Source organism: Camelus dromedarius, chromosome 14, assembly GCF_036321535.1.
Source record: "Camelus dromedarius isolate mCamDro1 chromosome 14, mCamDro1.pat, whole genome shotgun sequence".
NCBI lineage: Eukaryota > Metazoa > Chordata > Mammalia > Artiodactyla > Camelidae > Camelus > Camelus dromedarius.
The window spans coordinates 54512695-54526671 of record NC_087449.1 but is presented as its reverse complement, the minus strand read 5'-3'; the positions used below and the strand labels follow the sequence as shown (position 1 = coordinate 54526671).

General features: G+C 55.9%; 1 protein-coding gene across 1 annotated transcript in view; it reads right to left on the bottom strand.

Annotated features, from left to right (window-relative positions):
* The window catches only part of MYOM3 (myomesin 3), a 44337-nt gene extending 30994 nt beyond the window's left edge, over positions 1-13343 (bottom strand). Inside the window, exons 1-9 of the mRNA XM_010989803.3 lie at positions 13234-13343; positions 10074-10252; positions 9768-9848; positions 8874-9033; positions 7997-8154; positions 3977-4072; positions 2703-2791; positions 922-966; positions 294-434 (exon numbers count right to left, since the gene is read on the bottom strand). Coding sequence (XP_010988105.3) covers positions 294-434; positions 922-966; positions 2703-2791; positions 3977-4072; positions 7997-8154; positions 8874-9033; positions 9768-9848; positions 10074-10234 — 931 coding nt within the window. The 5' untranslated portion in view covers positions 10235-10252; positions 13234-13343. The remainder of the gene's footprint in view (positions 1-293; positions 435-921; positions 967-2702; positions 2792-3976; positions 4073-7996; positions 8155-8873; positions 9034-9767; positions 9849-10073; positions 10253-13233) is intronic.
* Between the last annotated feature and the right edge of the window lie 634 nt (positions 13344-13977).

Below are 13977 nucleotides of genomic sequence, written 5' to 3'. Positions count from 1 at the left end.
GAGAACCCCATGAGCTCCTGCGTGTCTGTGCCCACCCCGCCCTGGCACAGGGCCTGGCACTGTGGGTGCTCAGTGACCCTTTGCAGGTGACTTGATCTGACCCCACCTGGCTGTGTAGCTTCCTTCTGTCTCCTCAGCACCTGGGACTCAGCTCGCAGTGGTTGGGGGAGAGGCATATCTGAGTTCCTCTCTCCAGTGGAGGTCCCGGGGTTGGGGTGGAGCCAGGGTTCTAGCCCCTCTCTGGCTTCCACCTCTGCCTCTGAAGGCTGGGGGCCAGGACTAGGGGTCCTCACCGTCTCGGAACCACTGGATGTTCTGCTCGGCGTCTAACACATCTTCCGAAAATAGGCAGGACAGGGAGAAGGGTTCCTTCTCACGGGCAAAGACTGGCTTCAGCACTGATGTGAATTCCACGCTGCGGCCAAACATCAATCCTAGGTGGGAACAGAAATTTAGGGCAGAAGTATTCTGAGGCCTCCAGCCTAGCCTGGGGTTTGGATGGGAGCGAGGACCCTTATGGGGCAGCCCCACTCCTCTGGGTCAGGATTCACAGTGCCTGAGGTGATCTTAACAAGGGGAAGAGGGCCTGATCCTGGGGCTGGGGCTGGGGAGATTTATCTAGGTGGGACCAGATGAGCCAAAATGGCAAATATCCAAAGGGCCATGTCTGTTTGTCTTTTTGGCTTTGCCTTTCTTATTGTTCCGGCCACTGGACAGCTCAGTATCTGGTGGCAGCTCTGGGGTTCCTACAGACCCCCAGGAGCCAGCCTACAAGTATTACCAGCTTACAGGCAAACCCCATGTGGACATCCCTTTGTGCACAATGGGTGGCTGTATTACAAAGGGGGCTATGTGGGTGCCCGACGAGGAGTCCCAGACACTCTCCTCCCCAAAGGCCCGTCCCTCCTCCAGCCTCCTTACTTTTAAACATCTCCGAATCAAAGCCAGCATCCTTCCCCAGGTAAGCTGAAAAACACAGAGCAAATGGAGTTTGAAAAGGTTCAGCCCCTACATTCCTATTAAATTTGGGAGGCATGACCTTTGGATGTGGGTTTGAGTCCTGGTCTATTAGTGGCTCTCCCTTTGGCTTGGAGAAAGTTCCCTCACCTCTCTGTGCCTTGGTTTCTTCATGGGTAAAATGAGGACAGTGATTCCTACCTGATGGTGGTGGCAGGGTTTCAATAAGTAAGTTCACGTGAACAAAGTCCTCAGCTGGAGCCTGACAGTCAGTGCTCAATAAAGAGTGGTTTCCTTCCTTTACCCAAACCCATCGCCAGATCCCACAGTCCTAGAGGTCGAGCCTAGTTAGACTGGGATTTCTGGTGGGGTCGGGGAGAGCTGGCAGGGCCAGGGCAGTGCAAGAGGGCCTCCTGGAGGCTTCAGTGTGAGATCCAAGGTGGCGTGGACACAGACCACCAGGGAAGAAAGAGAATTGCTTTCGTTCACAAAGCGCACACCGTGTGCTGCTTATTAACACATTTAAACCTCACAGCAGCCCTGTCTGTTGCTGCCATTATTATCCTCTCATGAACAGATGAGGAAACTGAGGCCTGATCACCTAGCATGCACCCTAGTAGCCTGAAGCCATGACATGACACCGGTCCCTGGAAAGACCTTGATGGAAGGAGGCATGGGGACGTGGATGAAAGGATGGGAAGGACGATGGACAGAGGGAGGCAGGCCCCCATGCCTGACCTTGCTTCTGACTCTGGGCACCGCCTATAGGGACAGCTCAAATTCTGCAGAGAGCCTGGCCTGGCAGCAGGACAGCTGCCTCTCAAGAGCTATTTGGGGAAGAGGGCAGAGGGGTGGAGAGGCTGTGAAAGACATTTTAACAAGGTCTGATGAGAGGTGGGAAGAGGGTTGGACTCCAGCCTGTTAGCAGCCCAGTGTGTGCACACACGTGTGTGTGTGTGTGTGTGTGCATGAACCCTCACACACACAGCGTCTCTCTCAGGGCCCTGAGGGCAAGACCCTCATTCTCCAGGGCTCAGAAGTGAGGCCTCCTGGGCTGGGATCTGCCCTGGTCATGGGGTGGGGGAGGGAAAGTTATCCTTCCCCAAGAGCCTGCTCCAGCCAAGCTTTAGCTAAATCATCTCATTAAATCAGCAGGAGTGTCAGAGGGCAGGAGTGGGATTCCCGCTTTGCAGGTGGGAGGCTCTGGGAAGTGGGTGGCCCCCAAGCTCATACAGCCAGTGGGTAGCAGAGCCAGTGTGCAGACTTGGTCTGGCTGACTCCTGCACATCTTCTGTGCACTAGGCTGTGATTTCAGATGCCCCCGGGGAACCTCCAGGAGGCGCCTGAACCAGCTGGGAAACACTCACCAGAAGCCAAATGGGGCTGTGGGGTCAGGAGGGGAGTTGGTGGGACTCAGCCTTTGCCCCTGGGGACCCGTGGTGGCCAGGTTGCCCTCCCAGAGGCCCTGAGCTGGATTTGGACCCAAGCCCAACACGATGGGATGAGCATTCTCTTTGGGGATAGGGAGGTGGGGTCCCCTTGAACAGGAGTGTGGGTTGTACAGTCTGAGAGCGGAAGGTCCCAGGGAGGAGGGAGTCCCCAAGGCTGCCCTGGTCACTGGATCCCAGGCCAAATACCCCCGGTCTGGGAGCCCCTCCCCAAGTCTGATGGCAGACCCATGTCCTCATCTGCTCATCCTGGGTTTGCTGTGGGCAGCCTGGCCTGCTGGGGGCAGGGGGACTCACTGCGGACAAGGACTTTGGCGAAGGCGGAGGCCTGGCCGAAGGCGTTCTTGACCACCACGGTGTAGGTGGCTGCATCCTCAATGGTGCATCTGAAAAGGAGAGAGGGAGACGTTCCCCCAGAGACTGCTGGGCTCCAGGGAAACGCAAGTCTCTGTGTAGACACAGAGGAAAGCCTGGGGGAAGACTTTAGGTTCTAGGCCAGGGCCTGCCTCCACAAAGCTGGGTGCCTTTGGACTGCCACTGTCCCTCTCCATGCCTCCATGTCCTCCTCTGAAAAGCTCAGGATATAACGAGCCTAACCCACCTCAAGGGAAAGGCCTTTGCAAGTATTGTTGTTACTGCCCCTGCAGGATCAGAGAGCTTAGGTGACTTGACCAGAGTCACAGAGCAGCTGGAATTCTACCCAGCTTCAAGGTGACAAGCCCTCTCCCAGGCATGGCCTCCCACCCTGTCAGCACCTCCAGGGCAGAATCCTGAAGCAGGAGTTGCCCAAGGCACGCGGCCAGTCTGTGCCAGCGCTCGGCCAGATGCCCAGGTCATCTCAACCTCAGGCCCAGGTCTCACCACCAGCCTGGCCAACCCTGTCTTGTTCCCAGTAGAGGCCTGGGCCAGCTCCATCCAGGGACAGTGTGGTAGCAAAGAGGGTAGATGGTAGCACGTGGCACATTTGGTCCCATCAGCAAGCAGAGAGGCCCCTTGGTGCCCCCTCTCCTCCCCTGGATGCTGGGGCAGGAATCCCTCTTGTTTCAAAGGCCTACCGCACCTGCCCCTCCAGGCTGCCTTCCCTGACTGCACAGCCCCCATGCTTAAGACTCACCACCTCCTGAAAGGCCTTTCTCACTCTCTCTCTTCCAACGGCTTCTCCTGGCATGTGTGTTTGTGTGTTTGTGTGTGTGTGTACATGTGTGTGTGTAAGTGTGTTTTCTCTCCCCCAGCAAGGAGTTCTCCCAATATGCCTAGCTCAGCGTGCATTCAGTCTTGGCTTCTAGCCTCTGAGTCCCAGTTCCTCACTGTGTGTTCCAAGGCATTGGAACCACATGGGAGTGTCTGTTAAATAGCCGTTCCTGGGCCCCACTTCAGACCTATTTAATCAGCCTCTCTAGGGGTGAGAGGAGGGTCCAGTCCACGAATCAGTATTTTCACAAGCACCCTAGAGACTTCTGAAGATGAGCTGCCTGGGTTAACAGCTCTGAGGAAGGGTTTGGAATCCTGCTCTGGCCTCAGTCGTGCTGGGGCCTGGAGGCCGTGGGTCCCTCTGAGGCTCATGGTCTTACCTCCTAATCTCCAGCGTCAGCAGCCCGTAGTTGTTGGTGATTTTGTACTTCCCGGCGGGAAAGAGGCGGGGATCAATTCGCATGTCATTTTTGTACCTGAGGAGACAAGTAGTCTGTGGCAGGCAGTGTGGTTCCGAGTAGGAAGGATCTGGACCCTCACTTAGGTGACCCAGGGCGGCACTTTCACTGCTCTGAACCTCAGTTTTCCTCATCTGTGAAATGGGAGTAATAATTGCACTGTTCTCTAAGGGTTGCTGTGATAATCAAATGGGAGAAGGTATGTAAAGCCTGAATGCTGTAGATGCTCAAGGGTTCATTCCCTTCTGAGGAACAGAGCAGAGGGAGCCCGGAATTTGCAGTAGCTGCCCCTCCTCCAACCACCAGGTCCCAAATTTTTCCTCCTCTCTGAGGGCGATTGCCGAGGAGGATTCCCCATCCCTACCTCCTTTGTCAACCCCCGGGACAGAAGTTCTTTATCTTGGCTCCTGTTAAAATCACTAGTGGGGAAGCATTAAAAATCTCTATGTCCAGATTTTGAACATAAGCCTTTGGGAATTTGCATCGGAAACTGCTAATTGTTCTCTAATAACCATTCTCCCTCTGATGCTAAGGTAATAGAATTTGTCACTAAGCCACCTGACATAGAGCATGCTTCCTAGCCGCTCTCTCTGCGAGGTGTGGCCATGTGACTGATCTAAGTCTCGTCAGCAGAAAGTAAGTACAAGCATCATGTGGCTGCTTCTGATAACACCTTTTGCCCTTGTTTACATCCTCTTTCCCTCCATCCTATGGCAAGAATATGACCACAACGGCTGCCATCTGGAAGTGGGAAGAGGCCTGAGGAACCTGCGGGGTGGAGTTGCCTTAGCAGCTGTCTACATCAGACATTTACATGAAAGAAAAAAACCTTCTATTTTAGTTAAGCCATTAGACAAAATCTCCATGCCCAGGCTGCAGCCCAGATCAATGAAATCAGAGTTTCCGGGTGTGGGACCTGGGTATCAGTGTTGTTAAAACTTCCCAGGGATGGCCCATCAGTTTTCCCTGCCCCACTGCACCCTGGAGATTTCCTTCTGTTCTCTGTGAACCCTGGGTTCTTGATCTCTCTGCCACAGGCACTGGGCAGTGAGGTGGCCTTGCCCACTGAGGGATGTTCTGGAGGCTTAAGGAGTCAGGGCTGGCAACTGAATGTCTGTGAAAGCTAGGTCTGAGTTCTTGACACAGCCTGCTGTGTGACATTGAGCAAGTCAGTGCCCCTCTCTGAGCCTCCGTGTCCATGAGGCCTTTGCATGGACAGTCAGCCTCAGCGGTGGCTGAGATTGAAGAGGAGGCCTTAGCCAAGAAAGGGCACCCCAGCTTCAGTTCATCACCTTCCTTGGACCCACCCCTCATGCCCGGTTTGTCTCCATGGCAACCAAACAGTGCTGAGCCCTCTTCTGAAAGTCTCCTGTGGGGAGGGTGGTACCTAATCTGGGCGCCCAATCTTTCCACCTCTCCCAGGCCTGGGGGCCAAGGTCAAAACCCACCCCCACCTCCCAGCTGTCAGGAACATTCCAGACACCTCAGCCTGGCCGGCCTCTGCCTTTCCCAGAAAAAGCAGCAGCTGCAGCTCTGGGCACAACCTGGGCAGCCTCTCATCTTGTCCCCTCTGGGTTTCAGTCTCCTGCCTGTACCGGACCTTTGAAGGCATGGGCGGTGTGGATGCAGCTAAGAGGCAGCCAATCAGAAAGCAGCATTAAATGAGACAGCTGAGGCGAAATGCCCAGCCCAGAGCCTGGCTCAGAGACACCCATATTAAAGAGTGAGATTATTGTTATTTACCTAAATTAATTTTCCCCTTACATATTGTGGTGTTAGATTTTACTTTTTAAGGCTGCTTGGCCTGGGAGATTGATTCTGACATCGATGAATCATGGCCAGGGCCCACTCTGCAGTGTGAACTTAGCCAGACTGGGCCTTGCTGAACTTGCCCTGTTGTTGCCCCTGCATTCAGCAAGTGCTCAATAACTGCTGAATGAATCGACTCCTCAGCCAAGTGAGCCAGGATCTTCCTCCTGACCTGGGGGCTGGGTGTCTACCAGGGCCTGGGCAGAGCTCTGGAGGCCAATCCTAGGATGATATGTGGCCCTCCGTGTGGTGATTAATGATGGAAAACCCGATCCCCAGGGGCTACCTGAGTCCCTCCGGCTGGAGGCGGGCCTGGCCTTGGCTTCTGCCACTTACAAGGAATGCTCAGCTCCTTGTTGTGGAAACCTTGCTGGCAGGGGTGGAAACAAGCCTCCTTCCCCGGAGGCTTCCATGGAATGCCTGAGATGTGGGCCTCAGCGCCAGTGCAGGGCAGGGCTTGGCTACCAGGCCGGGACAGCTGAGGCGGTGACCCCCACTTCACCCAGGCTGGCTGGTGGGAGCGGCCCTCTTACCAGACCAGCAATTTGCAGGAAAGAACTGCCCTGGTCCCCATGGAATTTGAATGAATGCCATCTGGCAATGACCAGCCCCAAAGCCACCTCCCCCAGGACACTTTTCCTGAGTGCTCCTCACCTGAACTCTTTCTCTTTCTCTGCCTTTTTAGTCATTACATATGCTTTAAGGAAAAGAACAGCTAATGATTATCTTCCTACTCTCTCGGCCAGTAAAAGGAGCTCTGGGCTGGGAGGCAAGAAGCATGAGTTTGAATCCTGGCTCACGCTGGCTGTGTGACCTTAGACAAGTCACATCACCTCTCTGAGCCTTGATAGCCTCACCTGTGAAATGGGATATAGTCCCAACCTCATGAATGGCCCTGAGGCTCAAATAAGAGGAAAGTGCTGGGTCAGTGTAAAGGGGGTTCAAGTATAAGATGTTGCTTTTCTGTGTGGCCTCAGTTATTTGTGTGCTTATCTTCTCTCTGCTACCAGACCATGGTCTGTTCACTCTCAAGAGCAGGCGTACATGTCACCTCCTCCAAGAAGCCTTCCTGGATCCTCCAGGAAGAGGCAGGTACTGCTTCCTCTTCACTTTCACTCTTTAATCTCAAATACCGCCCAGTGAAGGTACTTCTCTGTATGTTAACGTTTCTCTTCTGGGCTGAGGGTTCCTTGAGGCCAGGTTGTGTCTGGGTCATTTCTATGCCTCAGTGCCTGAGTCGAGGCCTGGGACAGATTACACTCCTGGTAAATATTTGTTGAAATCTCTTCCTCATCTCCCCACGTGCCTGGCAATGGGCCTTAGACCTCAGGGAACTCAGTGAACAGTGGACTCAGCTGTGTGAATGACAGCCGTCCGTCTGTGGTAGAACTGAGACCCAGACTTGGCGGTGCCCACCCCTATTTCCTCCACACCAGCTCAGGAGACACCTGCCTCCCCGCCCCTCAGCCAGCAAGGCCTCAACTCCGTGGCTCTGTTATGGGCAAACTCCCAGGAAAAGCACCTCCTACTGTTCCAGCGCCTTTCAAGCTCTGAGGGCTTCTGTATTTTTGAGGTATTAAATCCTCAACGCATGCAAGTTGGACAGGAGATCTTCAACTCATTTTACAGAACAGGAAACTGAGGCAGGATCAGAGAGGTTAAGAGATGTAGTTGACACCATACACTGAGTTAGTAGAGAGCGTGCGAGCTAGGCCTGGGGTGCGGGGCTCCCACTGCAGGCCTGAGCTCCTTCGCGCTGTAGGGCCCCTGCCTCTCTGTCTCCTCTCCTGCACACCTGCCCTGACCTTTCTCCCACTACCATCCCGCAACCCCGGGGGTGCCCAGCTCAGAGCAGCTGCCTTCTCATGACATCAGAATCATATTTTCACAAGTGCTGGCTCCCCGGGGCCCAGTCCTCCAGCCCCAGGCTGGCTGGGAGGCAGCTGAGAATAGCCCCTCCTGAGCTTCCCAGCAGCTGCTGCTCTGTTTGGGGGTGGGCAGAGCTCAGGGTCTGTGGGTCTGCAGCTCTTCTAAGTCAGAGAAACTTCTAGGGGAGGGACTGGGCCCCCGGAAGGGAGCTGTTGGGCACTCACGGAATCCTGGAGGCCCTCCTCTCCTGCCGCAGTGGCTTACCAGGTGACCTGGGGTGGAGGCGAGGCCTTGACAGTGCAGGTCAGCAGGACCGTGGTATGTTCCCAGACAGCGTGGGAGCGCAGCGGGATCCAGAACCAGGGCCCCCGGCCGGCGCACAGCTCCCTCAGCTCCTTGGCCTCCCGGACCTTCTCCTCTGTCTGGAAGCGGGAGGGGGTCTATGACTCCCTTGGGCCAGGGCACCACATCTTCCCCATCTTTGCTGTAGCCTTTCCCCTGACACCCAGGCTCTGGAGTTGGACCCATGTGGGTTGGGGCCCCCTCACTGGTGGCTGAGAGGCAGTGTGACGTGGCCCAGAGGGCAGGGTGTGGGCTTTGGAACTGGCTGGCCTGGGGTCAAAGCCAAATTCTGTCACTTACGAGCTGTGAGACCAAAGGCGAGTCCTCCACTTCCTTCTCTGTAAAATGGGGATGGTAATAACATTTCCCCCTCCTGTGGGGTTGCAGTGAGGACTAAATGAGTTACATGTGAAAACGTGGGTGCTGATAAAGCCCAGGTAAATATTGTAGCTATTGCTGTCCTGCCCAGGGAGGGGTTATGGAAGTGGCTTAGATCCCTGACATTTGTCAGGAATAGCATTTCCTAAAGGGCATCTGTGTTCTAAGCACTGGGAAAGTGACTTGACAAGCCCAGTCTCATTTACTTCCCACCTCAATCATGAGAATCGATGCCACATCTACCCATTTTACGGATGAGAAGACTGAGGCTCAGAATCAGTTGCTTGCCCAAGGTCACACAACTAGAGGGTGGGGGCCCTGGGATGCCCAGCTCTTTTTGAGCCAAGGGTAGGGTGAGGTGGGCGGCATGTGAAGGGTCCCTGGCTCCAGGGCCCAGGGAGCCCCATTCCACCCCCCTCACCCGCCGTCTTAGCGCCTTCCGATCTCGTCTCTGGCGCAGCAGCCACTGGGTCCGTAGGAAGGCGATCTCTGTCCTCTCCCACTCGTTACCGAAGCCCACCCGCTTCTGCCCTCGCTCCTCCAGCTCCACGGTGTGGGTCTGGCGCCTCAGCTGGGCCTCCCTGCGGTAACAGAGGCCATCACAGGTGGAGAGCATGGGGGTGGTGTCATGGGGGACATCCCAGCCGTGCCTTCCCTGCACCCAGCAATGCCAGCTGCACCTTAAGCTTCTTGAGGACAAGAGCAACCTTAACCCTCTCTTGCGTCCAAAACACCCTGAATGGGTCTGGCTTTTAGAGGATGCGTAGTAAATATTATCGATATAGCTCATAAGGCTCTCTCACAAACCCTTGTTCCTCTTATTTTCACTATAACCAAGTGGACAGGCCTTAGTCTCCCCCATTTTACTGGGTAGGGACTTGAGGTTGCGTGACTGGCTCCAGGCCAGCCAGGACCAGAACCCCGGCTCCTAGCCCCCTACGCGGCTTCCGGATGCTCTCGAGCTCAGAGGCCTTCCCACCTCGGGACTCACGTCCAAAACTTGGGCTGGTTTACTTGTTCTTCCTTTCCCCACCCCCTGCCTCCTCCCAGACCATGTGAAGCCGGGTGGTGATGTGCAGACCCCCACCCTCTCCCTTGGGGCCAGGGCCTCACTGCTGCCTGTGGGCCCATCCAGAGGGTGGTGCAGTGAGTGGGCTTTGTGGTCAGACAGCCCCAGGCTTGAACCTCCAAGGAGCCCCTCACTCCAGGTGTGTAACTTTGGGCAGGTTCTTTCAGCTGAGTGTGGGAGCCCAACAGGGAGGCAGGGGACTGGACAGAATGACCCAGGGTTCTCTGGAAAGGTCAGCTGACTTACCACGATGTCTCTGAGGAGGCCGTCAGAGCCAGGGCTGCAGCCAGCGCGTAGTCTGCGTCGCTGAACTGATACTCTTCCTCACTGGCCCCAGAGAAAGAGAGAGAACGGCTCCTGCAGGTTTGGCTGGGGGATCTGGCTGGGGGCTCCCAGAGATCAGGGCTGCATCAACCCACCTTGGGGTACTAGCCCGCATGGCCGTGCCTCCCTCCTCACACTGGGGTCTCAGAAAGCAGGGCCAGGCCTCCCCCTTCAGTCTGGGGGCCCTGGGGGTAGGGCAGTGGCCGGGGTGGGGCCCTGACGCCCCACCTGCTGCGGAAGGTCCGTTTCCGCGTGGAGGAGCCCATGTGCAGGCTGTGCTGCCGCTCCTCCTTCTGCTCTTCCTCCTGGCGGCGCTCCAGCCTGTGCACCTCCATGGCCTGCGCCGGCTGGGGCTCCCCTACGCTTCCCGGGCTGCGAGGCAGAGTCATGGCTGCGAGAGCAACAACCTGCCAAGCCAAGGTGCACGGTCACTCCACCAGGCGTCTGCCTATCCCTTCCCTGTGTGGTCCTCCAGCATCTCTGGGAGGTTTGCCGGTCGGGGGTTCTCTCTCCAGTGGGCAGACAGGGTCACTCAGGCTCAAGGGAGAGAGGGACCTGCCCCAGGTGACGGGGCGGGCTTCACACTCTCAGCCTGGCTTGTCCACCACCCCACGCGCTGCCCCTGAGTGTGCAGATTTCTGCAGTGGGGAGCAGCCCCTGGCTGCGGGCTCACCCTACCCGTGTCCCTCCGCGTGACCCAGGTGAGGCCTTCCCTTTTATGTGCCTCAGCTTCCCAGACTGTGGGTGATTGAACATTGTGATGTCCAGGGATATTCTGTGGCTCCAGACGGGCCCGCGTCCTCACTCTGCCTGCACATGCCACACTCAGTCCTACCTCTGAGCCTGTGCCTGGGCTGCTTTCCTCATCTGGAGACCCCGTCTCCTCCTCCTGGCCTGCTTAATGCTCTTCATGCTTCAAAGCCCGAGCTGAGATGCCTAAGTTAGTGCCACGGTTGAGACTGGAGACTCTGGGTCCCATCCGTGGGGGTGAGCCCAACTTCTCATTCCAGTTTACAAGTGTATGATCTTGGGCAAGACTCTAGGCCTTGGTTTCCTCATCTATAAAATGGGCCTGCAGACCCCTAGGGTGGTCATAAAGAGTAGATGAGTGCCTGGCATTTAGTAAGTATTATATAAGCATTAGACATTAACGTTATTTTTCTAAGCTCTGCTGAGAAACTACAGGTCACCTAAAATTCTCCCTTTTTTTAATTCCTTCTATATTTTCTACCTGCACCCCACAATTTAGCTCTGATTCAGAAAATGCCTCCTTTTATTATTTAATTATGTCGTATCTGTGTATCTTGACTCTTGAATAAAAGCATGAGTGAATTAAAAGTCCCAACAGTGAGTGTTTGCTGTGGGCCAGGTCCCGTGTTAGGAGTTTTCAAATGCATTGACCCTGGTTCCTACAATGACCCATCTGACACAGTGTCATTATTATCCCATTTTACTCATGAGGAGGAGGAGTGCTGGCCCAAGGTCACCAAAGCTGGCTGGCGGTGGGGTTATGACTGGCACCCAGGTCTCTTGACCTCTGTTTCGCATCCACTCCTGGCCAGGCCATGGCTGAGGCCGGGGACACAGTGCACAACACTTTCTTCACAGCGATGGGACCCTCCCTCATATTCCTGAAGCTCAGGTCTGGGCCCCCCAGGTGGTGCCCAGTAAGGTTGGATCAAATGGGTCTGGAGCAGGAGCGAAACCGTGGACGTGGGGAGGGAGGTGAGGAGAGTAGGGGCCCTCAAGCCAGCCGGCTTTGTGTTCTTCACTAAGTCCTTTCCCAGATCTGGGGCTTGGTGTCACCACCAGGCCTCTGAGGCCCCCTGATGCTGAAGCTCTGGGATGCTGGGTGGAACCCCTGGAATGGCCCTGACCTGGGAGGGTCCTTGCCGGACTTGGCCCTGACGTAGACCCTGGGCATGAAGAAGGAGGCAGAAGAGGAGACCACCGCCTGAGCACTGTCCTGTCTGCTTCTGTGAGGTCCAGCTCTGCCCAGGCGCCTGCTGGCTGGGCAAAGTGTGTGTGTGTGTGGACTGTGTTCTGACCTGGGTGTGAACATGCACATGGGGGACCATTTCTCTAAGTCCATGACGTGGGAGGTAGGCCCGCTGGCCTCGTTGGAGATCCGTGGCCCAGAAGGGCCTGTTTTGGGGTGTTGGGGGCTCAGGATCTCAAGGGTCAATCTTAGTGGGAATTTGTTCCTTCAGGTTCCAAAAAGTTTGCCCTCTTTGAGTGTCCACAAAGGATACCCAAGGGTTACCGCAGAGTACTAGCCAGGACCCAGGGCTGCCCCTGAGGCTCCCTTGACTTCCTGAGAGATGACCTGGGCAGAATGTAACGGGACTGTCACTACTTGGGCTTCCCATCTGGTCCCTCCTGAGGAAGAGGGTCTGCCTGCACCCAGGGAATGACTGGCCGGCTCATTCTGCTCCTTCCTCCTCGCAGCCCGAGAAGAGAGCTGCTGGGTACCACCCTAGGTGGGGAGGCCCTCCAGCTGTCCCGGGACGCCATGGCCCTGGCCCCAGCAGCTGAGGGTTAACGTTCTCTGGCGTCAGCTGCTGGCTCCCTTCTGTGGATGCTCTGTTCCTGATTAGCACAGCGATGGGCCTGGCGCTCATCCCTGACCTCCTGGGCCTCCCGCAACCAGAACCCTGTCTTTAGTGGATGAGCCATCGATTCTTTTTAAAGCACTGACTGAAGCTTGGGATTAAGCAGTGAGGAGATCGCAGCTTCCCCTGTCCTCTTTCCAGAACGCCGTGTGTGTGGGTCCGAGTAGGCCAGGACAGGCTCTAAGTGCCCCACCAGATTCTGAGGCCGGAGTTCTGAACCCACCACTGAGGAGGTGAGGCAGCTCCTTCCCTCCTGGGCCTCGGTTTCGTGCCGGTGAGCTCAGCCTGGATAAGTGCCCTCCCTGTCCTGTGATGCGGACCCTGTAGGTTTGCTCTTGTCCCCTGCCTGCTGGGCCAGCCAAGCGGGGCTCTGCCAGCACTGCTCTAGGTTTGCTGGACCTGCCAGCCCCTCTGTTCCCTGCTGATTCCTGCTCGACTGCAGGAAAGCCTCTACTTCCTAGGACATCCCTAAATGGTTTGGGTTTTTTGTAGCTTTCATATCTCAGAAGGCTCAGCTCAGAAGACGCTGGGCCACAGAGAACAGTGAGATGGGGCAGGGATTTTTTCCTAGAACCCTCTCCCATTTCCACTTGGGGTGATGCCGAAGCACGTCTACTTCTTTCCAAATTTTTTAGGATCCTTTCCCAATATGTGGGCATGCGCACACCCACACACACACACACAGACACACAAACACACTATTTCCCAATGGAAAGCCGAGGGTCTCACTGTCCGGAGGTCTCCCTCCCCAACCCTGATCCCTGGAAGTGACTCACAGAAGCAGCCGTGCCCACTGAGGTGTCTCTGGGGAGAAGATTCCGGAGGATAAGAGGGTCCTAGTTTTCTTCTTGCCCTGGGCTCAGCAGAGACTGGGAGAAGAATGTGATCTTGGAGCCTGCACGGGCCTTAAATATAGCAGCGCTGAGACAGTGTGATGACAATGGATGAGAACTATGGGGAGGGGGGTGGAGGATAGGAGGGGCCGGTCCCTGGGTCCAGCATAGCTGAGGCGGCAGCAGCAGGTGGAGCTGTCCCCACCCCGACCCCACCTCCCCAGACAGCTCCTCCCCTCAGCCCTGTCCCTTCTGCCCAGCTCGAGCCCCTCGTTAAAGTGGAAAGAAGGTCACAGCTCAGGCCTGCTTGTATGGAAAACAGATTAGGGGTGGTTTTCTCAGCTGCTGGGAATTCTGATCTGAATTCTTCCCCCAACTGACAGGTGCCTTGGGGAAGACACTCAGTATCTCTGATCTGACTCTTCTGAAAATGAAAACAGTTAGGCTGGGCACCCAGACGTCATGAAGACATGGAAGGGGTGCGACTTAAAAATAAGAGTCTTTAGTGCTTAGAAGTTGTCACTGGCTAAAATGGAAGTAGGTTTCTTCTCATTTCTACAACCCCCCCCACCAGCAGTTGCCCACCAGCCCTCGCCCAGCCACGGTCACGTGTGTGGGGGCATGGCACAGGCAGGAGAGGAGGGGAAGCCAGACTTTCTTCACTGTCCTAGTTTCTCAGGCTTCCGG